Source organism: Monodelphis domestica, chromosome 5, assembly GCF_027887165.1.
Source record: "Monodelphis domestica isolate mMonDom1 chromosome 5, mMonDom1.pri, whole genome shotgun sequence".
NCBI lineage: Eukaryota > Metazoa > Chordata > Mammalia > Didelphimorphia > Didelphidae > Monodelphis > Monodelphis domestica.
The window spans coordinates 47,441,130-47,468,481 of NC_077231.1; the positions used below are offsets into that span (position 1 = coordinate 47,441,130).

The following is a 27,352-nucleotide window of genomic DNA, read 5'->3' on the forward strand; positions in this document are numbered from 1 at the left end:
GAGCTCTGTGGCTGGCCAACCAGTGAAGGAAGACCAGAACATCCACAGCCATCTTGGACCTAATCATCCAGGGTTGGTCCTGAGATAAAGGGTCAGCCTACCTGATCTAAAGAACTGTGTACCTTACCAAAACTTATCTGGGAGGATTTTAGTCAGGTAGTAAGATAGCTGGGGAAAATCTTAGACAGACAGAGTAGTGAATTAGATAGATACTCCTTTGCAGAAGTCTTAGAAGGGGAGTTTGGGTTATCTAGAAAATTTACCTTTAGGGCATCCTATTTCCTAATCCTCCTATCCAGCTTTCTGAGATTCAAATAAAACCTTGTCTTTGTTTGGTCTAAGAGTCAGATAAGCACACTGGGCATGGGTGGTGGGGTGGTGGTGAGACCTGCAAGACCTATCCTCACTGTGGGTTATCAAGAGTCATCAAACCTCAATATCTCACCTCTACCAAACTATCATTGAGACTACCATATTTCAGCAGGAAATTTTTACTAGATGATATCAAAACTATTAATAGTTACATAAAATGCTTTAAATCAATATTGAGAGAAATGCAAATTAAAACAAATGAGATATTGGACAGATTTCCAGATCTAGAGTCAGAAAAAACAGAGTTCAATCCAATTTCAGACACTCCCTAGCTTTGTGATCCTGGGCAAGTCAGTTAATTTGATTGCCTCAGTTTCCTCATCCATAAAATAGGGATAATAGCGTTTACTTCCCAGAGTTGTTGTATCAAATAAGATAATATTTATAAAACACTTCACACAGTGTCTGGCACACAATAGGCATGATTTAAATGATTATTCTCTTTTCCTCCTTCCTTTGTAGGTAGTAAGTGATAATATATTATTAGAAGGTTCATTACTGTGGCACAGATTGAAAGAATCAAATTTGCAACAGGTACTTTCTAAATATTTGTTGAATTGATTTGGAAAGTACAGCCAGAGGTCCTCTTTTCATGTAAATATATTTTAAACTATTGTACTATGTATAATAAATACCCTTTATTTGTTTGGGATTCCTTAACTTTGGACAAATTTATATTTCATAATAACACTTGTTTTGCTTCAGAAATTGCTTAATCCAGTGATTTCAGGTCAATGTTTCTTCAACTTTGCAGTAGATCACCACTATCTGTTACACTGGACACAGGTAAATCTCTACTTCCTATCAAATGGGAAAAAGAAAATCTCATCAAAATTAATAGGGAGCATGAGATCCCATTTGATTAACACATGAAGTGATTTCTGGATTTTGAGCATTCATTGTAAGTTATTAATTCATGTCAGAAACACATTTGATACACTACAGTTATTAATATTATGAGTCCATTGGAGGGATTGGGGCAACCACTTTGATTACATTTTGGACCACACTTTGTGAATCTCTGCCTTCAGGCAGGGCTTGAGTTTTGGGTTGGGCTGGTGGGGTTGGGTGGGGGAGGTTAAAAATTACTGTCTTTCTAACCAAACTTTATCTTAAACCTGATTATTTTCTCTGTTCATCAAAACTGTCGGATGAAGGGAAAAGGGCCAGGAAGAGGAGAAAAGAGAAAGAAATAGACACAGGGTAGATAGTAGAAATAAAAGTAGGACAGAGGAGAAAATAATTAAACACATTACATTTATATACCTCTTGGGAAGCTTTGACCCAGTAGGGGGAAGAAACATAAATTAAACAGCAAACATTTACTAAGAGTCTCATATGTACTAGGGATTAATCTGTCTGGAAATAGATAAAAGTGAAACATATTATTTCCCCTGCCCTACCTACCTATAACCAGGTTTGAGACAGAGTTTGGTCAGCCTGCACAGAATCTCATAAAGACTTCTTTATTCCCCCCTCATATTTCTTAATGTATTTTGATTAATAAGAACTAAATAATATCTTTAATTAAAGACTATGATGAAGAGTAAATGACTGAAAATTAATGAATATTTCTTAATAACATTTCTGTTCTGTGTACAATAATCTTCCAGTTCTTCTCACTTCACTATGCATCAATTTGCATAGATTTAAATGTTTTTTTTTAATGTCTCCATCATATTTTATGGCACAATTGTACTCCTTCATAATCATATGTTACAACTTACTCAGCAATTCCCCAATTGATGAATATCTCCTCATTTTCCAATTCTTTGCCACCACAAAAAAGAACTGATAAAGCATATTTATATATACAAGTCCTTTTCCTTTTTATTTGATCCTTTTGGGGTAATGACCTAGTAGTGGTATTATTGAGTAATGTGAAGATTGCATTAGGCTCTCCCCTGATTTTAACAATGAAGATACTTAGCTCTTCCTTGGTTGTGAAGATTAAATTGTAATCCCTTGTCTATTTTTAGATTTAATTCCCAAAGTGTAAACATGGTACTTAAAGTTGAGAATAGAGATCTGCCTATTTTTAGATTTTAATCCCCATAAGTGTAAATATGGTACTTAAAAGTTAAGTATGGAGATCTACCTTTTTTTGGATTTAACAAAAAAAGGTAGGAACACCCATTTCCTGGTGACCCCTTTTCCTTGGCTTTCTGGTGAATACAAGGCTGACTCCCTTTCCCTTGGCCTTTCTGGAGGTACCTATCTCTGGAAAGACCCATCATCTTGAGACTCCTTTCCCTTGGCAAGGCCTCTGAATTCCTGCCTGGTTCAGAGGAGACTGTCTTCCTTAATATCTTCCCTGTATTGTAAATAAACTACATAAATTCCATTCTGACTTGAGTAACTCATTTGGGATTTATAAATTTAAATCCCTGGTGATCAACTAAATTATATTCAGTCCAACCATAAATTTAACAATTAAAAGGTATAAAGCATATTATAGCCTTTTGTGTATAGTTCTGAATTGTTTTCCACAATGGTTAGACCAATTTATAACTCCACTAACAGTTAATTAGCTTACTTTTCCCCTTGCATTTTCCATGTTTTTTGGACAGTGATATCACTGGGATATATGTTTGGTGGTGGACTCTCTGGGTGAAATTATATGAACATTTTCATCATTTTGTTTGGAAAACTCCAAATTGATTTCCAGAATGGTGGTACCAGTTTACAGCTTGAATAACAATGCATTAATATGCCTGTATTTCCACAAATTCACCAAAATTGAATATTTCCATTTTTTGTCATGTTTGCCAATTTGCTGAATGTGAGGTGAAAATTCAGGTTGTTTTGATTTGCATTTTTATTACTAATGATGTGGAACTTTAAATGATTCTTAATTATTCTTATGAAGCTATTTATTCATATCTGACTACTTTTCTATTGGGGAATAGATTTTGGCCTTATGTAATTTTGTTAGCTGTCTGTATGAAATGGATACCAAACCCTTATCTGAGACATTTTTTTTCTTTTTATCCTAAATCTTTTCTTTTTATCCAAAATGCATTTTCTTTTTTTTTTATCTTAAATGCATTAACTTTGTTTATCCAAAAAATCTTTTAATTTAATGTATTCAAAATGATTGATTTTAACTTTTGTAATTTCTTTTATCCTCTTTGGTTAAGAATTTATCTCCCACCCATAGTTGTAACAGATACATGCTCTGCTCCTATTCTATTTAAAAAAAAAATTTTATTAAGTTTAATATACAGGTCATGTATCTGTTTTTTAATTTTTTTGTAGCAGCTTGTATAGAATGATGTTCTAAGTGTAATTTCTGAAAAACCGCTTTCCAGTATTTCCAATTATTATCAGATTTCTTTTGTAAGTAATTTGGGTTTGGGAATTTATTGAACACTCAGCCACTGGGTGACATTATTGCTAAATCTTATTTTTTTAGTCTGTTCTATTAATCTGCTTCCCCACAAATGCCAAATAGTTTTGATAATTGCTGCTTTATAATATAATTTGAGATTTGGTATGCTATTTTCCCTCCATTCCTACTTATTTCATTTGATATGCTATTTTTTGCTTCCTTCAAATGAATTTTGTTATTCTTTTATCCAGCTTCATTTACTGTCCTTTTGGTAGTCTGATTGGTGTTGGATTAAATATACATAATAACTTTAGTGGTATTGCCATTTTTATTATGTTGCCATGATCCAGTCATGGACATTGAATAATCTTCTACCTTTAATTTTTATTTCTTTAAGAAGTACCATATGCCTGTCTTTTGTTTGCTGAGATGAATTGATCTGTAAGTATTCTTTACATTTTGTAGTTATTTTGAATGTAATATCCTTTTCTGTTATTGCCTCTTGAATTTGGTTGTTATTAAATAAAAATGCTATTGATTTATTTTTTGAGTTATATTGTGGTCTGCAACTTTAAGTTATCTCAAATAGTTTCTTTGCTGATATGCTAGGATTTTCTAAATAAACCATCATGTCAGTATCCCATATAATTAGTTTTATCTCCTCTTTGCCTATTATCATACTGATATCACTAACATTTCTAAGGTTTGAAAAGTATATCAGATTATAGGGGAAGGAGGGACATCCTTTCTTCCCTACTATATTCATTTGGAAATCTTCTAATTTATCACTATTGGGTATGATGCTTACTTTACATTTTGGGGAGATATTTTTTATTATATAAATAATAGTATATAGTGCCTATTTATTCTAGAGATAAAAAATCAGTGTTCCACACTATCAAAGATTATTTTGTAGGTACTGAGGTAACTACATGATTTTGGATATTTTAGTGTTTCACATTAATTATGTAATTTTCACTAATGTTGAATAATGCTAGAATCCGTATTATAAATTCAAAATGTTTATGATGACTTTTTCTTTTTGACAAATTGTTATTGTTTTCATTCAAAATAACTACATTTTTTGTTTGACAAGATTTTATTTAAAAAAATTCAAACAATATTCACTAATGATATTGGTCTATAGTTTACTTTCATCACTTTGTTCTTCCCTGGTGTAAGTATTAGATTATAGTTATTTCATAAAAAGTATTTCAGACAATTCTTCTTTTTCAGTTTTGAGAATAATTTGGGCAGATAGGTACTATTTGTTCTTTAAAAGTCTGAAAGGATTTTTTCCTGCAAATCCATTAGACCAGTGATTTTTTCCTTTGTTAGTTCTTACAGCCTAATTCAATTTCCTTTCCTGAGACTTGATTATTTGTTATTCTGTTAGTTTGGGTTTTTTATATTTTTGAAGGACATTATTTCTTTGGCATTCTTTGTTTTGTTGGCATATACTTGTGACTAATAGTCTCTGGCATTTCTTATTATTTCTTCTGCTTTCATTGTTATTTTGAGTTTTAATTGTGTGATTTTAATTTTCTGCCATTTTCTTTTTTAATTGGGTTGGCTAAAATTTATAAATTTTGGTAGAGTTTTCAAGAACCAACTTTAATTTTTATCAGTTCAATACATTATTTGTTGCTACTTTCCTTAATTATCCAATGTTCAAATTTTCCTTTTTTGGGGCTCATTTTGAATTTCTTTTTGAAATTTTTATTTAATTAGATGATTTAGAATATTTTTCCATGGTTACAAGACTCATGTTCTTTTCCTCCCCTCCTTCAACCCCCTCCCATATATTATGTGCAATTCCACTTGGTTTAACATGTGTCATTGATCAAGATCTATTTCCATATTATTAATATTTGCACTAGGGTGATCTTTTAGAGTCTACATCCCCAGTCAAATCCCCATCGACTCATGTGATCAAGCAGTTGTTTTTCTTTTGTGTTTCTTTTCCTACAATTCTTCCTCTGGATGTGGATAGCATTCTTTCTCATAAGTTCTGGATCATTGCATTGCTAGTAGTAGAGAAGTCCATTACATTCGATTTTACCACAGTGTATCAGTCTCATGTTCTTTTCCTCCCCTCCTTCAACCCCCTCCCATATATTATGTGCAATTCCACTTGGTTTAACATGTGTCATTGATCAAGATCTATTTCCATATTATTAATATTTGCACTAGGGTGATCTTTTAGAGTCTACATCCCCAGTCAAATCCCCATCGACTCATGTGATCAAGCAGTTGTTTTTCTTTTGTGTTTCTTTTCCTACAATTCTTCCTCTGGATGTGGATAGCATTCTTTCTCATAAGTTCTGGATCATTGCATTGCTAGTAGTAGAGAAGTCCATTACATTCGATTTTACCACAGTGTATCAGTCTCTGTGTACATTGTTCTCTTGATTCTGCTCCTTTCACTTTGCATCAATTCCTGAAGGTCATTCTAGTTCACATGGAATTCCTCCAGTTTATTATTCCTTTGAGCACAATAGTATTCCATCACCAGCATATACCACATTTGTTCAGCCATTCCCCAATTGGAGGCCATCCCCTAATTTTCCAATTTTTTGCTACCAAAAACAGCGTGGCTATGAATATTCTGGCAAAAGTATATTTTGAACTTCTTTAATTTTTGGATTTCTAATTTTTAAAATTTCATAATGAACTTATTAATAATTTCTTTTTCTATTTTGTTAGTTAATTTTGGGGATATACATACGCACATGTATATTCACTTGAAGACTGCTTTAGCAGCATCATATTGATTTAGTAAATTTTAGGATTTCACTATTAAGTCTTGAACCCATTTCTCTCCTTTCCTTATCACAGTCTCCATTTAGCCTTTTGTTTATGCTCTCTGAATTGATTACCTATTCTATGTTGTTATGGTCAAGAAATTATTTATTTGATATTTCTGCCTATTTATATTTATTTATGATTTCTTTTTGCCCTGTTCTGTGGCCATTTTGGGGAGAAGTGTTATGTATATGTTGCTTTTAAAATCACAATACCTCTATCAATTATTCAATGAGATATTTTCCCTTTTATTTATCTACTTATATTTGTCTAACTCTGAGAGAGGGATACTAAAGTCTCTTCCTGTTATGTATTATATGTATATGTATCTATGTATTTTTGCATCAAGTTAGTTTTTCCATTTCGTTTGTACTGCAGAAGTCTGATATTGAGATTGGTTATTGTCTATGGCTCCTTTCAACATAAAATAATTTCTTTTTTTATTTTTATGTTGTGAAATTTTATTTTTGCTTTGCCTGGTAATATGGTTATAAATCTTGTTTCTCTGTATTTAACTGACACATAATACATTTTATACTGATCTCTTGTTTTTTTTTTTATTTTTTTCTAAGTATATCCATGTTATGAGATATGGTTCTTGAAAGCAATTAATTTAGATTTGGTTTTCTTCTCAAATGTATCATCTTACATTTTTATTGCATTACTTAATCTATTGAAAATTAAAATTATGAGTTAGGCTTATGTGCTCTTTTTGTATTTAGTATTTTTATTAGGATTTTCTTTGTTCTTCCCCCTCTATTAAGGTTGTGCTTTATCTCTTCTCTCTCTCTCCTTTCTTTCTTTCTTTCTTTCTTTCTTTCTTTCTTTCTTTCTTTCTTTCTTTCTTTCTTTCTTTCTTTCTTTCTTTCTTTCTTTCTTTCTTTCTTTCTTTCTTTCTTTCTTTCTTTCTTTCTTTCTTTCTTTCTTTCTTTCTTTCCTTCCTTTCCTTCCTTTCTTTCCTTTCTTTCTTTCTTTTTCTTCCTTCCTTTCTCTCTCTCTTTCTTTTTTTCTTCCTTCCTTCCTTCCTTCCTTCCTTCCTTCCTTCCTTCCTTCCTTCCTTCCTTCCTTCCTTCCTTCCTTCCTTCCTTCCTTCCTTCCTTCCTTCCTTCCTTCCTTCCTTCTCTTCATGAAACCCTTACCTTCTGCCTTGGAATCTATACTGTGTATTGGTCCTAAAAGAATTGTAGAGGCTAGGCAATGGAGATTAAGTGATTTGCCCAGGGTCACATGTCTAGGAAGTGTCTGAGATCATATTTGGACCTAGGACCTCCATTCTCTAGGCTTGGTTCTAAATCCACTGAGCTACCCAGTTGTCCCACTACTTTATCTTTCTGATTTGCTTTGTTTAATATACTTTGATGCAATCCTATTCTTACAGGTTCTCTTCTCCTTTATTCCCATCCATTTGTCAATCTTTCCTTAGTTTTGGAGTTTGTTAACTCATTTATTTCTTTTATTCAGTTATCTAATTCTTCCTTCTTTCCCCCTTTTTATCTTTTCTTCCTCTCAGTTAAATGGTTAGTCAAAATTTACCTTCATTTTCTTTCCAAATTCTTGTAAGATTTTTTCTTTTTCTGTCTTTTCTGAAGCAATTCCCCTCCCCATATTCTTCATTCTCTTCCTTTTCTTTCCATTTTGAACTTTAATTCTTTGATTATGATCTATATATTTAATTCTTTAATCTTTTCATGTCCCTTATGTAACTGAAACTTTTGAGATACTAAATTTGAGTTCCCTCTTCTAACCAACTTCTACATTATTGTCTTTGTAGATCTTGTTTTATCCTCCTATTTTCCTGTTGCCCACAAGTATGAATGCATGAATGAAGAAATGAGGATAGAAGTATTTCCCCATGGCAGCAATTACTTTGCTCCATATAATACAGTTTAATTCTACTCCATGATTTTTCCATAATTATTCTCATTTCCCATGCAATTTCCTCTCTGGCTCTATATTCTTCCACTCTTACAGGTACCAATTGACCCCAAGAGCTCTGATTTCCCCTCTCTTAAAGCAGGATGCTGTTCATGGAGACACAATTCTCTCTCAGAGGAAGTGGTCTCCTAATGTACCAACTTTGTGAAAATTAGACCCACTGTACAATTTTGTTTGTCTTTCTTTTCAAATTTATATCATAATGTAATACAATATTATATGATAAATATAATATACTACCATATAGTCATGTGATATAATATGGTAAGTTCTCTGATATGATATAGTGTTATATATCATACCGCACTATAATACAAAACAGCAGAACATAAAATAAAAATATAAAGGACATATATGAAGTATCATAATCAAGGGTATATATCAATTTATATATATATATATATATTTTTCATATATATTTGGCAAGTAGGTGGCACAGTGGAAAGAGTGCTGTGTTTGGAGTTGTGAATATATGAGTTAAAATCTAGCATAAGATAGTGACTAACTTTGTGACCTTGGGAAAATTATTTGTCTGCCTCAGTTTTCTCATCTGTAAAATGAGCACAATAATACTTGCTTCTCAGAGTTGTTATGAGGATAGGCTGAGATAATATCTATAAAGGGCTTTTAAAATATTCAAGTTTTTTAAATGCCAGTTTTGTGTATATTTGCATATATATATATATATATACATATATATGTGTGTTTACCAGGTATGTCTTTTTGGATTATACATATTGAATGTTTTTTGCTTTTTTGGAATGTAATGTCCTTTTTTGTTCTGTGGTTTTTAATGTATACATTAGAATTTTGTTTCTTACTTGAAATGATTTGTGGATTCTTTTGACTGATGCTTTGTGTTCCAGTTTAGGAGTTCTTGTCAATTTTCTTTCTTTTCTTTAAACCCTTACCTTCCATCTTGGAATAGTATTGGTTCCAAGGCAGAAGAGTGGTAAGGGCTAGGCAATGAAGGTTGGGTGACTTGCCCAGGGTCTCACAGCTAGGAAGTGTCTGAAGTTCAGATTTGAACCCAGGACCTTCTGTCACTGGACCTGGCTCTCAATTCATTGAGCCACCTCATTGTCAATTGTCTTGTATTTTTTAGTCATGCTTTTTTATTTCTTGCATTTTCAGAAATCTATGATACTTAATTTGTCCCAACTGATATTGTCTTCTATATTAATGGCTTTTTCTTTTATAGAGCCCATGCATCATTTTAGCATTATTACATTCTGGCTTTTGTCTTTTATATTATTCTTCACTTTAACATATTTGTAGTCAAAATCTGTTTTCTCTTTATTTGGAGAGATTTCTTGTCATCAATTTAAGTTTTAATATTATTTCTACGTTGTAGGCTATAAATTATGAATTTGTTCCCTGCTAATTTCTTCTATTATTATTTTCTTTCCATTTTTAAATCATTCCAAGATATCCTGTCCTGGTTCCATGCTCTCTTAGGATTCAATAAGTTCAGTAGGGATTGAATTAATTTTCTTTGTTTTGTAACATTTATTTAGCAAAGTTTTGTAATCTTTTTGATGTCTTAGTACTATTGCTAATTTTAATATCTTCTCTGTTGCTCTATATAGGTCTTTTCTCCAATTACAAACTTTTCATAATTTTAATATTTTATCCTTATAGTTTTCTTTAACCCACTTTATCATCCCTCATCTTTTAATGGTGGGAATATCTCTCAGGCTGGACTACAAATTTGCCTCAGTCCCCAAATGTACATTTGGAAATTTACTTTTCACTCACCAGTTTTCAGCTCTAAGTGGCTTCTGAGGCATTAGATTAGCTTTTCCTGTATTTCAGTCCTCTTTTCTTTAAGTTTATTGTAACCTGGCATGCTGGTCCTCTCTTTCAGCTGAATATGGGTGTGTGTGTGTGTGTGTGGTGGTAGAACTCAGACTTGCCTGCCCCAGTTCTCTCTGTTCTTTTGTTCTCTGACTTTCTGATTTGGATTAATCAGAATCTATGGTTTTTTGAAGGACTAGATGTGGATGGGGTAGGAGTGTTAGAGAACATTTCTACAGGGTTATTGCTGTTCTTCAACCTAGAGCCTCCCTAAAACAGAAGGAAGCCCAGTTTTTTTGTTTGTGACTATCTTCCTCTAGTTGGGCAGAATCAATATTTTTCAGCTTGCTACAAGTAGGGGGCAAATCCCTTTGTGAGTCCCAAAATAAGAGGTCATGGGCTATTTATGAGTTATTTATCCTGGAATATATGATGGTTGAGTGGTGAATAGGACTCTTTAAGGTCAGTGTTCCTTAGAGTTAATTCATAAGACTTTGTTGGGCTTCCAGCCTTTTGATCTTTTGAATTTAGCCAAAAATTTTCCACCTCTTTTTTTTTTAGAGTTACTGGGGATTGAGAAAAAATATCCATTTTCTCTCATGATTCAGAATCAGATATGTAATTGACACTTTTTAAAATCTTTATAGCTCCATGCTAATACTTTAATGGAGAATTAAGCTTGAGTCCTAAAGGACAATAATTTTACATGTGATAATAAGTCAACCATCCTTTTTTCCCCAGAAGTTTTTCTGTGATATAAATTATATTTTAGACACATTTAAAAGAAAATAAAAGCTAGCACTCACTCAGTGGATATGTCAATTAAGAAAATGATACCCTTGAAAATTATATTTTATCTCTAATTTGAATTTATATTCAAAATTTATATTTGAATTTATATTTATTTGTATTCATATTTATATTCAAAATGAATGAAACTCTTCTCAAGGTAATCTCATATCAGTGGATCTATGACTTACTGGTATGCTTTAAAATGTAGAAAAGGGCAGTGCCACTCTTAGAGAGTGGAATGAGGGAGAAGTAAAGCATTTATTAAGAGCCCCAATGTATGACAGGCACTGTGATAAATGCTTTATTAACATTAGTGCATTTGATCCTAAGTGATAAAGGGCCAACTTTGGAATCAGGATGGCGTGAATTCAAACTATACTTCTTATAGATACTAGCAGTGTAACCTTGGGCAAGAAACAAATTATTCAGATGATAATTTAGGGCCATATATTATAGAGATTCATTCTTTTTTTTTTTAAAGTCTGTCTTGATATCTAAAATTTACTTATTTAGGATGGCTGATACTTTTTTCTTTCCTTTCATGAACTTATCAAATTTAAACATTAATTACACAAAGAACCGAAAAAATAAGATTGCATGTGAAACTGTGAACTTTTACTATGTGCAGTTTGGTTTTTCTTAATGTATAGACTGAATTTCAACATGAAAACAAAACTGCTCTGCTTCCTGTGTTCCCTAACAAACTTTCTCTTATTCTCTTTTCTGCATTAATTTTTTTCTATATATGATCTCCTTTCTTCTTTTTTTTGCATTATTATCATTATTTTCTAATGTCTCTACTGCATTCTTATAAGCCCTCCCCTGTAATACATATAATCAAAAAGTGAAAATTTATATGTTATCTATGTCTACAAACATGTTTCATTATTCACCTTATATAAGCAATTGAAAAATTATTTTTAAAAAATCACCTGCCCATCCCACTTGGCGCTTGTATTCATTGCAATACGATGCATTTTGCATTTTGATGAATGTTTATGGTTAGGAGGACAAAGGCATCACAAATGTCAGTGAAACAAAGAGATGCTAAAGTCCACTGAAGAAAATGAGAGAATTAGGTGCATGAAATATTTCCTCCTAAGCTGGTACTCAATCGATATTCTTCGATAAAATCTTTCCCTCCCTCCCTCCCTCTCTCTGTCTCTCTGTCTCTGTCTCTGTCTCTGTCTCTCTCTGTCTCTCTCTCTCTCTCTGTCTCTCTCTCTCTCTCTCTCTCTCTCTCTCTCTCTCTCTCTCTTTCTCTCTCTCTCTCTCTCTCCCCACCTCTCTCATTTACACAACTACAATTGAATGATAGTTCAATCTTTTGCTTATTCCAAGATTTCTTTTTTTTTTTTAGTCTTGGAAGTGCATCTCTGTCTCTGTCTCTGTCTCTCTGTCTCTGTCTCTCTCTCTCTCTGTCTCTCTATTTCTCTCTCTCTCTCTCTCTCTCTCTCTCTCTCCCCACCTCTCTCATTTACACAACTACAATTGAATGATAGTTCAATCTTTTGCTTATTCCAAGATTTCTTTTTTTTTTTTAGTCTTGGAAGTGCATCTCTGTCTCTGTCTCTGTCTCTCTGTCTCTGTCTCTCTCTCTCTCTGTCTCTCTATTTCTCTCTCTCTCTCTCTCTCTCTCTCTCTCTCTCTCCCCACCTCTCTCATTTACACAACTACAATTGAATGATAGTTCAATCTTTTGCTTATTCCAAGATTTCTTTTTTTTTTTTTAGTCTTGGAAGTGCATATTGGTAGTGCCCAGATGTGTTGCTAAATAGCATGCTTCAGAGTCTCTCTCTCACACACTTTTCCAAGGTTTCCTGGTATTTTTTTACACCAACTTCTCCCCACTTCCCCCTCTTTTGAAAATTCTGAGGAAATGAACTTTGCACAGCTTTTGTCCTAGCTTGAAGGGTGTAGGTAGCAGCTTTACTTGCCACTAGAAACTTCTATAAATGAAACACTCTTATAGGCTGCTTCTATTGTCCTGATTCTCAGTGACAGAAATTCCTATCTTCCAAGACTCTGGAGAAATCTGTTCATACTCCACATCTGAACCATCAGAACTTTTATGTTGCCAAATAGCAAGTGTTTGTGGAAAGGGTAGGAGTAGGACAACAAATGCCTTTTGGTCCTGCTGTGGCTCCCATAAGCTATTGCTTCATGAAGTAGATTAGGACACTCATAAAGTAAGCCTCATTGAGCCATAGGTTAACAATGAATAAATGGAGCATTGATTAAAATAATTTTGTGGAAAAGAGATGGAAGAGAAGGAGGGTGACCAGGTTGGTGAGGTACAGGCTAGGAACCAGGTGGATGGACTCTCCCAACACTACCCTCCAAACAATCTTAAAATATTGTCCCAAATCCAATTTTGGAGTGACAGAGTCAACAAAAGGTCTGAGGGAGATATCTTTCCAGACTAATATAACTTAGGAGATCCACAGGAGAGTCTATAACACTGCAGTGAATACAGACCTGGGGCATAGCTCAAGCATTGAAGGTGGGCCTTGTAGGGTCAGCAGTTTTAGGAGCTCTTAGACCAGAGCTGGTAAGAGGGGCAGAAATGGTCACAAAGAGATGATGGGGAACTTTTTTCCTAGCACTGGGTATAGCTGGCACTGATTGACAACTCTATTGCCCACAAGCAGTTCTGGGTCACAGTTCCAGGGAAGAGAGGAGAGCTGGTACTCAGTCACAGCGAGGTCCTAGTGTTTGTGGCTGCAGGAGAGCAGAGAACCTGGTAATGGTTCCAGGGTCAAGAGGAGCATCAGTACTTGTGGCTGCAGGGAAGTAAGGTCCTTGCTGAAGAAAGATAAGAGAACAGACCAGAATAGCAGTGACTATACTCTTCCCAGATCACACCATCAAGGAAGTACCAAAAACTTGAGGATGCCCTAGAGTTACTTCTGAAAACAGCAACAGAAAAAGCCTTAAGCTTAGGACAATGCCTCCATATCCCCAGGTCAACAGAGCCCAAATTTAACATGAAAGTTCAAAGTGACAAAATAGGCTGGGAAATGAGCAAATGACCAAAAAAGAACATGACCAAAAATATCTACTGCAATGGCGGGGAAGACCAAGACCTAAACTCAGAGGACGACAATAATGTGGAAATAGCTAGAGTAACATCTCTTTCCTTTCCAGGTTATCAATACCAATGGAATATTCCTTGAGAGAAAAGAAATATTTCAAAGGAGAAAAATAATCTTAAGAGGCAGAAAGTAATCATGATTCAAGCTAAGAAGAGAGACATTGTGCTTAGTGTTAGAGATAGTCTAGTTCTGAAGGATATTAAGTAGCTGTGTGATCATGACAAAGTTACCTCAATTTCTTTATCTGTAAAATGAGATTTTTGGATGCTATGATCTTTAGGATGCTTGCTAGCTCTAAATCTATAATCATATGATAAGAAATGGGCAAAGGGAAGGGAGGGGAAAAGAACCATTAAACATTTGGAGTTACATAATGGGCATGGTCCTCTTTCCACAGAAGATGAGGTTGAACTCTGAGGGAGATGTAGCTTCTTGTGCTCTAGGTAATGAGGAAATGAAGAGACAAATAGTGGTAGTTAGTGTCTCTGCTGAAAGTTGAAATAGTTATTTGAGACTGATCGTCATTGTTGTGAAGGCATCTGTCATAAAGGGATGCCTTAGCAGGACATATATGCAAGATATGATGGAGATATTCCAGATACTTGTTGAATTTGAAGATCACTGACTACTTTCTTTCTTCTTTTAAGTTTATTTATTTATTCAATTTTTTTTAACAATTACATGTAATAAATTTTCACATCAGTTTTCTAAAGTTTTGTGATCTAGATTGTCTCCCTCCCTTCTTCCCGCCCCCCTCATGGAGCTCACTGATTACTTTCAATGATTGATATAGGGATAAATTATACCAATTGTTCACATAGGGATAGATGTTACCAACAGAAAGAAAATAAAACAATAGATTATTAACTCCAAGGTTACAAAGAGAAGATCTTGGGGGCAAATGTCATTTTTAAAAAATCTCTGATGGCAGTTGAATATAAAGGCTTTAGAAGTGAAACACCTATTTGGAAAGTGAGCAATCAGTTAAGAAGATAATCTTTAAGAATCAGATCTAGATCTATTAAATATAGAGTGAAATCTAGGCTTCTGTAAGGGGTAGAGTCCAACTAATAAGGACTAGTGAGTCAAAGCTACTAAAGATATCTTCAAATAGAAAAATGAAGAAGGAAGAAAATGGATGATCTAGGACTAGTCATTCCCAGAGAATAATTTCCAAGAAGAATTAGAAGTAAAAATCATGACCAAATATTTATATACAAATATACAAAAAATGGGCAACCAGAAAACTGGACTATATATCTTAAGATAAGGAGGAAAATTGGATTTCCTGAGTAGCACTGAGATATGGTATGGAACTTGAAAGAAGAACTGCATTAGTGTCAAAAACAGAAAGGGACATTCAATACTTTTTTAAGCACAAAAGAAAAGAGCAGAAAATTCAGAAGGAATAATAGAGAAGTAAGACAGTTTTGAGAGTATCATATAGAATTTATTATATATGCTGAAAAAGCGAGTGACATGAAATAGATATGTATAGAGATTCTTCATATATATATATATATGTGAGAGAATGTAAATGCTCTTTTTTATATCTTAGTTCAGAATAAAAAATTAAAAAAATAGATATTCAGAATGAACATAATGGATAAAGGAGTTTCTGGAATACTAGTATATACTGAGAAGATAGTCATGATTTAAAAGGGAAGTTTTGATGGGGAGCAGTTGATCAAGAATTAATGGAGAAAGAATAAAAAGGGATATTATGGTGTCTTTACAGGAAAACACAAGAAAAAGATCACACATCTGACATAGAAGCATAATGCTGTACAGAAGGGGAATTTAAACTCTGGATTTTTGCTGACTTTTATTTCTGCTAAAGGTAGAAGAAATGGTAATTAAAAAATTTCAGATGATACATTATACAATTAATATTGAACATCATTAAAACTAAATTGTTTTGTAACTTTTTACATTTAAATCAAATTATTTTACACATAAAATATAAAAATATTTCAATCATTCTATGTTCATCAAGATTTAGTGTCCATTCCTTTTTTTCTTCCTTCCTTCCTTCCTTCCTTCCTTCCTTCCTTCCTTCCTTCCTTCCTTCCTTCCTTCCTTCCTTCCTTCCTTCCTTCCTTCCTTCCTTCCTTCCTTCCTTCCTTTCTTCCTTCCTTCCTTCCTTCCTTCCTTCCTTCCTTCCTTCCTTCCTTCCTTCCTTCCTTCCTTCCTTCCTTCCTTCCTATCTCTCTATTTCTCTGCTTCTTTTCATCTGTCTGTCTCTCTGTCTGTTAGCATGTATCCCTATATTTGAAGTGAATTTGTATTAAACAATTTTTGCAAGCATACAAGAAAAATGTCATTGGGGATTTACAGCCTGAATGGAAAACAGACCACTCAGCTCTCAAGAACTTATTCCTGCAAAATCCTGAAGTTCATGTCAAATTGAATAATGATTAAGAAATCCAATGAGAAGTTGCCAAAAGTAACTTCTTCCATGCCAGAGTGGCACAGAAAGTCAGTCAGAAATCCATAGGTAATAGTAAATATTCCCCTGTGGGGGCAGTTGAGTGGCTCAGTGGATTGAGAGCCAGACCCAGAGATTGGAGGTTCTGGATTCAAATCTGGCCTCAGACATTTCCTAGCTGTGTGACCCTGGATAAGTCACTTGACCCCCATTGCCTAACCCTTACTGCTCTTCTGCCTTAGAATCAATATTTAGTATTTATTTTAAGACAGAAATAAGGGTTAAAAAATTAAGAAAAAATTAAAAAAGGAAAGGTTTCCCTCTCCCATGCCAGCAGTGCAAGAGAAACTGGAATGAAGCATGTTCAGAGGACTGGTAGATATAAGGTGCAGAGACATACAATTTTGGACATGAACATTTTGGAAAATTATTTTGTTTGACTATGTTTGTTTCAAAGAATCCCTCCCCTTTCTTTCAGTTTTTAATTGTAGAAGAGATATCAGAGAAGGAGATTAGAAATAGTAATATCAAAAAAGAAAGATTCATTGAATATTTTTTAAATACACAAAACAGAACAGATTCAGAAAGCAGAATATGGAGAAGCAGAACAGTTTTGAAAGTTAATACGTAGAATTTATTACATAATTTTATAAGTATCAGAAAATGTATATTTATTTTATACACGAATCCCCTTGTTTGCTTTTTTTTCCCTATGGATATGGAAATTCTTCTTTTGGTGTTTAAGGTCAGAGAATTTTTGAATGCCTCCTAATACAAAAAAGGGTCAATTCAAATAACTCTAGTTTGTAGTCATGAAAAGTCTGAAAAAAATAATGGAATAAGATATTCCAAAAAGCAAAGGATCTCAAATGCAACACAAAATAAAAAAATTAAAATCCTACAAAACTATCTCTTCTTATTGGTGAAAGATAAGGTAAGCAAAAGAAAATATTCATGATATTTGTATAAACAACAAGGAAAAATTAAACGGAGTAGTAAATTTGCAAATATCACATCAATCTAAGTAGAAGAAATAAATATATAGTAGGATTTGACCTGAAGTTCTTTCCATGGACCTACTCATGCATCGTGGTCCCTTCTAGAGAGAAACATATTATGCTCAAACTGTGCTTAGCCCACTTTATCCTGAGACTAAGGTGATACAGAGGAGAGTATGCCCCTGCTGTATTGAAGGGAAATGTTTGTACTTTTGTTATAGCCATATATTTTCAAAATAAAAACTCATTTATAAAGAGTAAGTTATGTTAAGCACTCAATGGCACTGAATTGCTATCTGCTGTTATGTAGAATAAAGAGGATGCAACTAGAGTTGTGAGCTATTGGTAGAAGAGAGACAGTCCCTAAAACTTCTCCAAGTATCCCCTTGAACATACACTTTATTAATCCTGTGGTCCTCAATTGTCACTTGGGAATCATGTAACCTTTTTTTGAACTTCCCCAAATGGGAAGGAGCCATTCTCTTTCCTCTCTTAATGGAAGTGCAGAAATATATTTGATCAAAGTTAAGATGGAGTCTTTCTTTTGGAAGGATAGGTGATGCAATGGATAGAGTGCCCAGTCTAGAGTCAGAAAGACTCTTCCTGATGAGTTCTAATCTGGCCTCAGACACTTAGTAGTAATAGTAGATACTTGTGTGACCTTGTTCAAGTCACTTTACCCTATTTGCCTCAGATTCCTCATCTGTTAAGTAAGCTAGAGAAGGAAATGGAAAAACTATTCCAGCATCTTTGCCAAGAAAAGCCCAAATGGGGTCACAAAGAGTTTCATGACTGAAATGACTGAACAATAATGAAGCTTTTCCATGTAAGCTATTATAACTTACTTGTTAAGTGGCTTTTTCTGTCTTAGTCACTAGTCATCTTTGACACAACTAGTCAAAAGACTTAAGAAATCCCCAAAAAGCACCATTTATTCATTCCACATAGTTCTTAGACAATCCCCAAATGAACTGTATCCAGAATAGCTACTGCTCTACTTGGAGAATATATAACATTTAAAGTTATCTCATTTTGAATAGGTGAATAACAGTTTATGAAGTTTACATAGGAGATATTGTAAAGAGAAAGTGTGAAAATCAGATATTGAGATCTGAACTTGGTGAAAAATAGAAAATCTTTGCAATCAAAGAAAATCCTAACAAAATCCATTAAAGAAAACAAGAATCAATTTATCAAATATTTTGAGATATAGCCAAAGCTGTCTTAAAGGATAATATATATGCAAATACTTTTATCAACAAAAGAAAGAACAAATCAATGAACTGCACATGGGACTAAAATGAGAGAAGCAACAAATTAAAAAAAAAACAATCAAAAGAATAGAAATTCTGAATATGAAAGGAGAGACAAATAAAGTTGAAGAAAAATAACACTGATTTGACAATTAAAACTACTAGACTAAGGTTTCAAAATGATCAAAAGAAAATGGAAAAAACCTTCATATGCAAAAAAGTTTATGGTGGACCTTTTTTTTTGGTAATAAAGATATGGAAACTGAAGGGTGAAAGGGTACCTATCAATTAGCAATAGATAAACAATTGCATGTGAAGGCAGTGGAAGAGTTTTGAGCTATAATTTGAACCTTCAAATGATGAATAGATAGATTCAGATAAACCTGAGAGGATGTCAATAAATTAGTACAGAGTGAATTAAGAACTATGAGAACAATTTATTTAATGGCTAAAACATAAAGAACAATTATGAATGAGCTAGGAATTTCAGTCAACATAATTACTAATTATGAGTCCAGAGGTGAATGAAGAATCATGCTCCCCGCATCTTGGCAAAGAGGTGATAGATTAGAGGCACAGAATGAGCCATATATTTTCAAATGTAGCCAATGTATGGATTTGTTTTGCATGACTATACTTATTTCTTATAGGGAAGAACTTTTCTGAGGTGGGTGATGGATTCAGAGTAGGGACTTAAGTGATATAAACAAATAAAAAAGAATCCATCAATAAATTATTTAGAAACAAATAGTGAAATGAAATTTAGAAGGGAGTGTTGAAAAGCAGATCATTAATGGAGTTCCCCAGTCAAACATGAAATATACAAACCCCGGTCCCATCCAAATTATATATAATAGAGATTCTTGACTTCATATTCAGTTCTCTTTTTCTGTTCTTTGCATAAAGAAACTTTTATGTTTGTTGGTGTTTGTCAAGTTCATCATAATAAGATAAAATTTAAAATCAATTATGCAACAACATTTTTAAAATGAACGCAGAAAGTTATTACTGGCCAATTTCCAGTAGGTGAGAAATTTTCTATTTAATGTCCTCTGTCTGTACTCAAAAGCAACCAGCTAATTCAGCATAAGATTCAGTTTATTAGATTATCTTCTGTAAATTGAAGAAAACAATCGATAGTTTTGAATTTTTATACATAACTCCAATTAACCAGCTTAAGCAATTTTCCCACTCATTGAACTAAAAAAAACTTGGTTTAGGGTTCTGTAAATACAATCTTCATGGGTTTTTCCAGGAGGTCCATTCTTTGGTAGAGGAGAACCTCTTATGATTGCTAACACTACTTACAAAGAGTTTTTTCCCTTAACTGCTGACTTTACCTTTCCAACAACCACTTTTTATATTTGATTGTTCTAAAAGTAAATGCTTCAAATAATGATGTAATAATTATGTCATGAAGAAAATATTAGAGTCATGAGATACTGCAATGTTAGAAGCTGTCACTTGAAGAGTGTAGGGGCCCTTGGAATCACTACAAGGGTAAAAGGTGTATGTGATTGTTGGCTTTGTGTCATTCTGGTACCCATTTAAAATGGGCTAACAGAGGGGGAAGGAAAGAGGAAGGGAAAGGGATCATGAAAAGATTTAAGAGAATTTATTTGAGAAAGTCCTCAAACACTAATAACCCTGCTGTTTGTTGTCCAAGACTAGCAATCCCAAAGTAGGGGTTTGTTTGGAGATTGATGAGGCTTCCTGGAAAAGCATCAGCTTGGGCCCTGAAGGTGTGGATGAAGTAATTTCAAAGCCTGTTTGTCATCAAGTTCCTTAAGTCCCAAGTTTTTGAAACTTTGAGAGGATAATCAACATTTAACCATGATGAAAACATATTAGGTTTTCATCATGGTTAAATGTTGATTTGGGTTGCCATTATTAGAAAATATTACCCTTGCCCCAGGACATCCCTCTTATTACTCAGTTATATCATTCCCTCTTGTAATTAATACCTGAAATGACTATAGAGTTTAGAATTTGGAGGTACCTTATAGATCATCTATTCTACCTCTGCTGCAAAGTGAGATAAGACCAGGAAATTTGAGATCCAAAGTCTAGTGATTCATCTTTGCTATTTAACAGGTTGAATATAGATTATATAATATTAAAAAAAAACAATATTCCATAACAACATATATAATATTTGTGATATACCAGTATGACAATATTATATTGATATGGTCTATGAAACCAAAAGAATATAAAATATATTTTGGTTTGGTACTTTGATTTTTTAAAGGGCTATTCAGAAGAATTCTGTGGAATTCTTGTGTTATAATCATTAATTCAGGCCAAATATGGTCTGGAATTATGCTTATTTAAAATTCTTTGTGGTACTTAAAAAAATGAAGGCAATCAATATATTTTAAATTGAAGTAATGGACTTTTGTTTAAACTTAATTATCCTGGTTCATTCAGAATTATCTTGGAAATTCACTACTTATCTTCTTCTGTACTTCAACTATGAAGATATGACATAGTACAGGGGACCCAGTTCCAGAGAGAAAAACAAAGTCTATGAGATAATTGTTAGGATCAGAACCATGGCTAGCACTCTTTGCAAATGACTACTAGCAGAAAGCTCTTGGAGCAAATGGCAGGAAGCATGCCCTCAAACATGGTTGGGGATAGAGATTTAGGGAAGGATAGAGAGGAATTCACCTGGCATGTGGCTGCTGGAGGGGAAAGCATCTGGTAATTTCCCATTCTAACTATTTATCCTCATTAACTAGGTGGCAAGCACAGGATTCTCTTAAGCTGGTGAAGTCATATTTCTGGGATCCTTTAAATTTGGGGGTAATGAAGTAAAGTTTTGATTGCCATGCCTTTGTTGTGGCTTTGGCTACATTCAACAGTACTCTGAATGTATGGTCATTCATCTGTTTTTGCAGAATTTCTCAATTATATACTCCATCTGTGGATGAAGTGTGATATGAGTGTGTGTGTGAAAGTGGGGCTTTTTCTATCTGTTCCAGAGCAGAATGCTTGGTTGGTATGACCCCAAAGTAGAGATGAGGATTGGACACAAATGGGGAGAGTACTCTGTTCATTTTTCATCTTGTCCTATAGTGAAATGAATTATCCACTGTGTTCTCTTAATCTCTTTGCTCCATGATTTGTGTGTGTACTTAAGAATTAAGTAGGTCTTTGCAAGAACATCCTTGGCTAGTTGCATTACTATGTGTGCTGCAACATACTTGAACTTGAGGTACATTTCAAAGGTTTATGTTTACCAGAACACAGGCAGTTACAAATATAGCAGGTAGAAAACCCAAAGGACACCATCCTCTTCATTTAGTGCCATTTTTAACATAATTAACCTTTCAAGAAGTCTTCAGAAATTTCAGGTTCCATAAACCACATCCCACAGACTAAAAACTTTCTTTTTTTCTTTGCCTTACCTCTGCTGGGGTGCTGGGATACTGCTGGGTAGTCATCTGTGTCCAAGGCTTCTCTGTAATTCCAGTCATCTGCACATGAGGATTCCCAGTGCTGCTTATAAGGTAATTGTCTGTAGTCTCCCTTGGGAGGACCTCTGTGACATTTCGAAGCAGATCCTTGGGGTTATAGGTAACAGCATTTGTGGTAATGGGGATCTTTGGAGGAGTGGTGTTTCTAGTGATCCTTGCTAAAGCTTCTCCGCCCTGGTGAGCTAAAGGGAATAAAGGAGAGTGGCTATAATCAACCTTACATTTAACTGACTCACCATGGAACGAACCATTTTACTTAGTAAGGAGAAAAGCTCTCTTATCATAGATGTGTTAGGGAACCAGATACTTATTTTTAACAACAGTTCTACAGAAAACTATAGTAGTCTAGTGTGTTCTGAGAAGTGTGGTGGGATCAAATTGCCTCATCTGACTCTAGTTCTTCTTGGGCAGAGAGGAGTAGCATTAATAAAAGAAACTCCCAGATGAGGAAAAGTGTCCTTTTCTAAGACCTTCTCTACATAATTTGTAGTCCAATCAAAAAGCACTTACTGAGTGCCTACTTTATACCTGGCACTGTGCTCATCATCAAGGATATAAGAATCAAAAGATAGTCCCCACCCTCGAGGAGTTTATAATCGAATGAAGGCAGGATTTGAACCCAGATCTTCCTTACTCTGAGGTCAGCATTTTCTTCACTGCATCATTATTTTCAATACCACCTATATGGAAGTCCTGTTTTTTTTTTTCTAGAGCAGGGAAGGTTGTTGAAATTGCTACTATCAAAAGTGATTCAGTTTCGATAGAGATACACAAGAAGATTCCAGTTCTATATTTTGGGTTGATTTCTCAAAATATTTGGTGGAGGGGGCAGCTGGGTAGCTCACTGGCTTGAGAGCCAGGTTTAGAGATGGGAGGTCCCAGGTTCAAATCAGCCATGTTTATCCTGTCTTTTCCATCATACCAGAGACACTTCTTAGCTGTGTGACCCTGGGGAAGTCACTTAACCCCCAATGCTTAGCCCTTACCACTCTTCTGCCTTGGAACCAATACACAGTATTGATTCCAAGATGGAAGGTAAGGGTTTTTTGTTTTGTTTTGTTTTTTCTCATCTTTGGTGGAGTAGACCAGTGGTTTCATCTAGGTGGAGAACTTCAGGTGAAGAATTTCTTCAATGCTTATTGATCAGTATTATCTCTGAAATTTATAGTTTTAGAGAGTTGTCTGGGACTCTGAAAAATCAAGTAACTTGCCTAGGATCATAGAGTCAGTGCTTTGGAGACAAGTCTTAAATTCAGGGTTTTCTGACCCTAAGGCCAGTTCTCTATCTACTATCTGGCAAGAGCTCTATTGAAATTGCATGATAACACATGTATACTTTACTTCTACTTGTCTCAGAGAGGGAAGAGGGGATGAAAAGAGTAAAATAATTTGGTTCACAAGATTTTATAAACAAATATTTTTTAAAATTCTACATATAGTTGGGAAAATACAATAGAAAAATACACTAGAATGAAAAAGGAAAAATGAGAAAACCTCTAGATTTATTTTAAAGATGGTCTTGATTATGTCTGAGGACCACTTTTATCATTGATCCTTATTTTGGACAGTCTTTAGAAAGTAGTTGGCATCTACATAAACAGCAGTGATATATCTTACCTAGCATCAATTATTCAAATCTAAAATAGCTATGATTTCTGCCCATTCAATCATTCAACATTTTTGTACAGAAATTCTATTCCTTTTCTTTTTAATATGTATGATTTATCAAATCATAAAATGCTAAAGCTGGAAGGAATTTAAGAAATAATTATTTTTATATGTTACTGGTAAGGAAATTGGCCCAGAGATGTATTGACTTGACTGAGGTTGCCAAATTATTTAGACACAAAGTCCAAACTACAACTTAATGCTAATGACTTTTAGTTTAATGCTTTTACCATTGAGGGTAGGGCAAGTCAATTAAAAAAAAGAAAAGTAATATATAGTAATTTTATTTTATTTTGCTTTATTTTACAAAGATGTTATGTATATATCTTTCATATATAAATATTATAATTATATATTTGCTTTGAAAATATATTTTCACTGATTTTTGCAATGGGTTTGCCTATCTTCTGTCACTGTACTTTTTTTCAAACTGTGCTACATAGAACTGTAGAATTCTGAGAAATATCTCTAGGAAGCTCCTTAAAAGTGTTACCAGGCAGCCATGTTTATCCTGTCTTCTCCATCATATCGTGGTCAAGATTTGAAGAATATGAAAACCTACAAAAATATGCAAGGTTGGGAAACTTCTGCTTGGAGGGAAATTTTTTAATAACTAGCACTGTTCCCATTGTTTCCATAGTGCCATAGAGGAAGTTCTCTTTCTCTGCCATTAAATAGTAACTCATTTTCCCCCTTTGTAGAAGCCAGAGGGTAGTGTGTGGAAGCTGTAATAGCTGATGGACAAATTTATGGAACATTTCTGCATAGTTAGCTTTTTGTCCTTTTTCGGGTGAATCCTTTGGGAATGTCTGGAGGGGACTCATATTTGGGGAAAAGGGTTAGGGCATGACTGAAATGAACTCTCAGATCTTTTCTCACTTTAAGATTTGATGACTGGATGATTTCTAGGGGCACAGGCAGTCACTTGGAGGACATAGTTTGGAAATACTTATCAACTCATTGGAATATCCTTTATTTGCCATCATACAACCTTGCAGTAGATCAACACTTTTACAATGAACTCAAGCTATTGTTTATATCTCTTTTCCTTTTCTCAGGCAAACTCTTTGAAAAAGCTGTCCATACTTAACTGTTTCCACTTCCTCTCCTCTAGCTCCTTTCTCAGTCTTTGTCAATCTGACTTCTGACCTCCTCACTCAGCTAAAATGGCTCTCTGCAAAGTTACCAATGATCTATTATTAATTGCCAGAACAGACCTCACAGTCTCTTCTCAATTGTTGTCCTTTCTGACCTCTTTCCTACATTTGACATTATCTGTCACCTTCTGGTTTCTTCTCCAGCTTCTTATGCTACTGTAATCTTTTGGGTATTTTTTTTCTCTCCTGAATTGATCACTGCTGAGTCTTTTGCTGACTCTATTCATCTTACACTGCCTAACTGGGGTTTAGGGCACTCTCTTCTGGGTTTGCTTCTGTTCTTTCTATACTTTCTGATTCCATCCTTAATCTTATTCCTTTCTTTCTTTATATTCTTTCTTGGTGACCCCATCAGTTCCCATGTGTTTAACTATCATCTCTATGTAGATAAAGTTCACATCTTTATATCCAGTCTTAAGAGCTTTATGTCTCACAAACTGAGTATCAAATATTGCATACTGAACTATCCCAGACATCTCAAATGTCTGGGATGTACATGTACAACATGTACAAAACAGAACTCATTATCTCTCCCCACTCCCTCTATCCTCTGACTTCAACTCTCCTCTCCTCTTGCAAATTTCTCTGGTTCTATTGGTGGCATCATCATCCTTCTAACCTTTCTCCCCAGATTCTTAGCCATGGCATTATTTCCCCCTCCCCACTCCCCCTGAACCCATCTATCCAATAAATTACCAAATATTGATATTTTTCCTTCATTGTGTTTCTTGTATCCACTTCTCCCTGAGACTCACCTGGTCACCACCTTAGTTCAGGTCCTAATCATCTCTCTTCTGAACTACTGAAATGTCTTCTTAACTGATCCTTGCCTTGAACTGAGTCTTTCCCTCTCTCTTCTCCATTCTCCACTCAGTTGCCCAAGTGATCGTCCTTGAGCTCAGGTCTGACTCTCCGAGTCACACTCCTACTCATAACACTGCAGTGGTTTCCTGTTGCTTCTAGGATTGCTTTTGGCTTAGATTTTAAAGTCCTTCACAACTTGGCTACCACTGCGCTTTCTAGTCTCGACATAAATTACCCACCTCTGCCACACTACTGTGCTTCTCCTTCAACTGCCACATATTTACAAGGGGTAACTCTCATGCCTGGAGCATCCCCTTTCCTCACTTTTTTCTCATGGTATTCCTTACTTCCTTCTTTTATTGTCTTCTACAGAAAATCTTGCCTGTTTCTTCCCACCTGCCTGTGACATATCCCCCTATTCTACTTGCATTTATTTCATATTTATCCTTTATTGACTTACAGCTTAGCTTAATGGATAAAGAGCTATCTGGGAAATCAGAAGATTTGAGTTCAAGGGCTATTTTGGGGCTGTATTGTCCATGTGACTGTGGCCAAGTCAGTTTACCTTCAATAGGCTTCAAGACTATAAGTTTCTGAGAAGACATTGAATTGTATTGATAAGGGATACTTCCTCGTTGCTCTTCCCTATACCAAAGAAACCACAGCTCCGAGGTCCCCTCTACTTTTTAAAACCCCCTCTTCTCATGACTTTCCTGATAAAATATGAGTTCTCCTGGAAGAGGAACTAATTCATTTTTGTCTTTACGTTCTCAGCCTAGAACCTATCTAGAACAGTCCTTGGCCTGGAGGAGATATTTTATAAATGTTGAGTCTGTAGAAGTAGCCATATTTCTCAGGTGGACAAAGTTTTTGGTTTGTTTTCTTCCTTATTTTCTTACACCTCACTCACTTTCCAGGAGGATTTGAGGGAGCACAATTTTGTTTTATCTAGTGCTGCTTGAAATAAGTGATCATTAGCTTGGGTTCTAAAATCCTCAAAGATGTTTTGTTTGTAGTAATGAGATTTGCCCTGTGCTACTCCATTGGAATGACTATCATTGAGGCCAATTTTAGCTCTCCAAGCCTCCAAAAAGATTTAATGACTGGGTTAGGAGACACAGAAGCTTCCAAATATGATTACCTAGTATGTAATTATAATGTCTTAGCATGCCAACCTATGATTACCTCTGCACCATAAGTAGCAGTTGGTGAGGCTTCATCCTGAGATGAACATTATTGTTTTATGTGTCGACTCAAATATTTAAAGCAATCGATGAAGCAAAAGTACCATGAATATTAGAGGAATACTTCAGAAACCCTTTCCAATGGCCTTTCTATGAGTAACGTGGTCTTATTAGATTTTTAGTTTCTTCAAGCAATTTTTGAAGATGACCTACAATTTTCTTTCATTTGAGACATATGCTCACATATACAC

General features: G+C 34.5%; 1 protein-coding gene across 2 annotated transcripts in view; it reads right to left on the bottom strand.

Moving 5' to 3' along the window:
- Nucleotides 1-27,352, bottom strand: part of PTPRB (protein tyrosine phosphatase receptor type B) — a 175,794-nt gene that overhangs the window by 136,283 nt on the left and 12,159 nt on the right. For both annotated transcript variants that reach the window (XM_056800732.1, XM_007503048.3), the window contains exon 4: nt 22,220-22,470. In XM_056800732.1, coding sequence (XP_056656710.1) covers nt 22,220-22,470 — 251 coding nt within the window. The remainder of the gene's footprint in view (nt 1-22,219; nt 22,471-27,352) is intronic.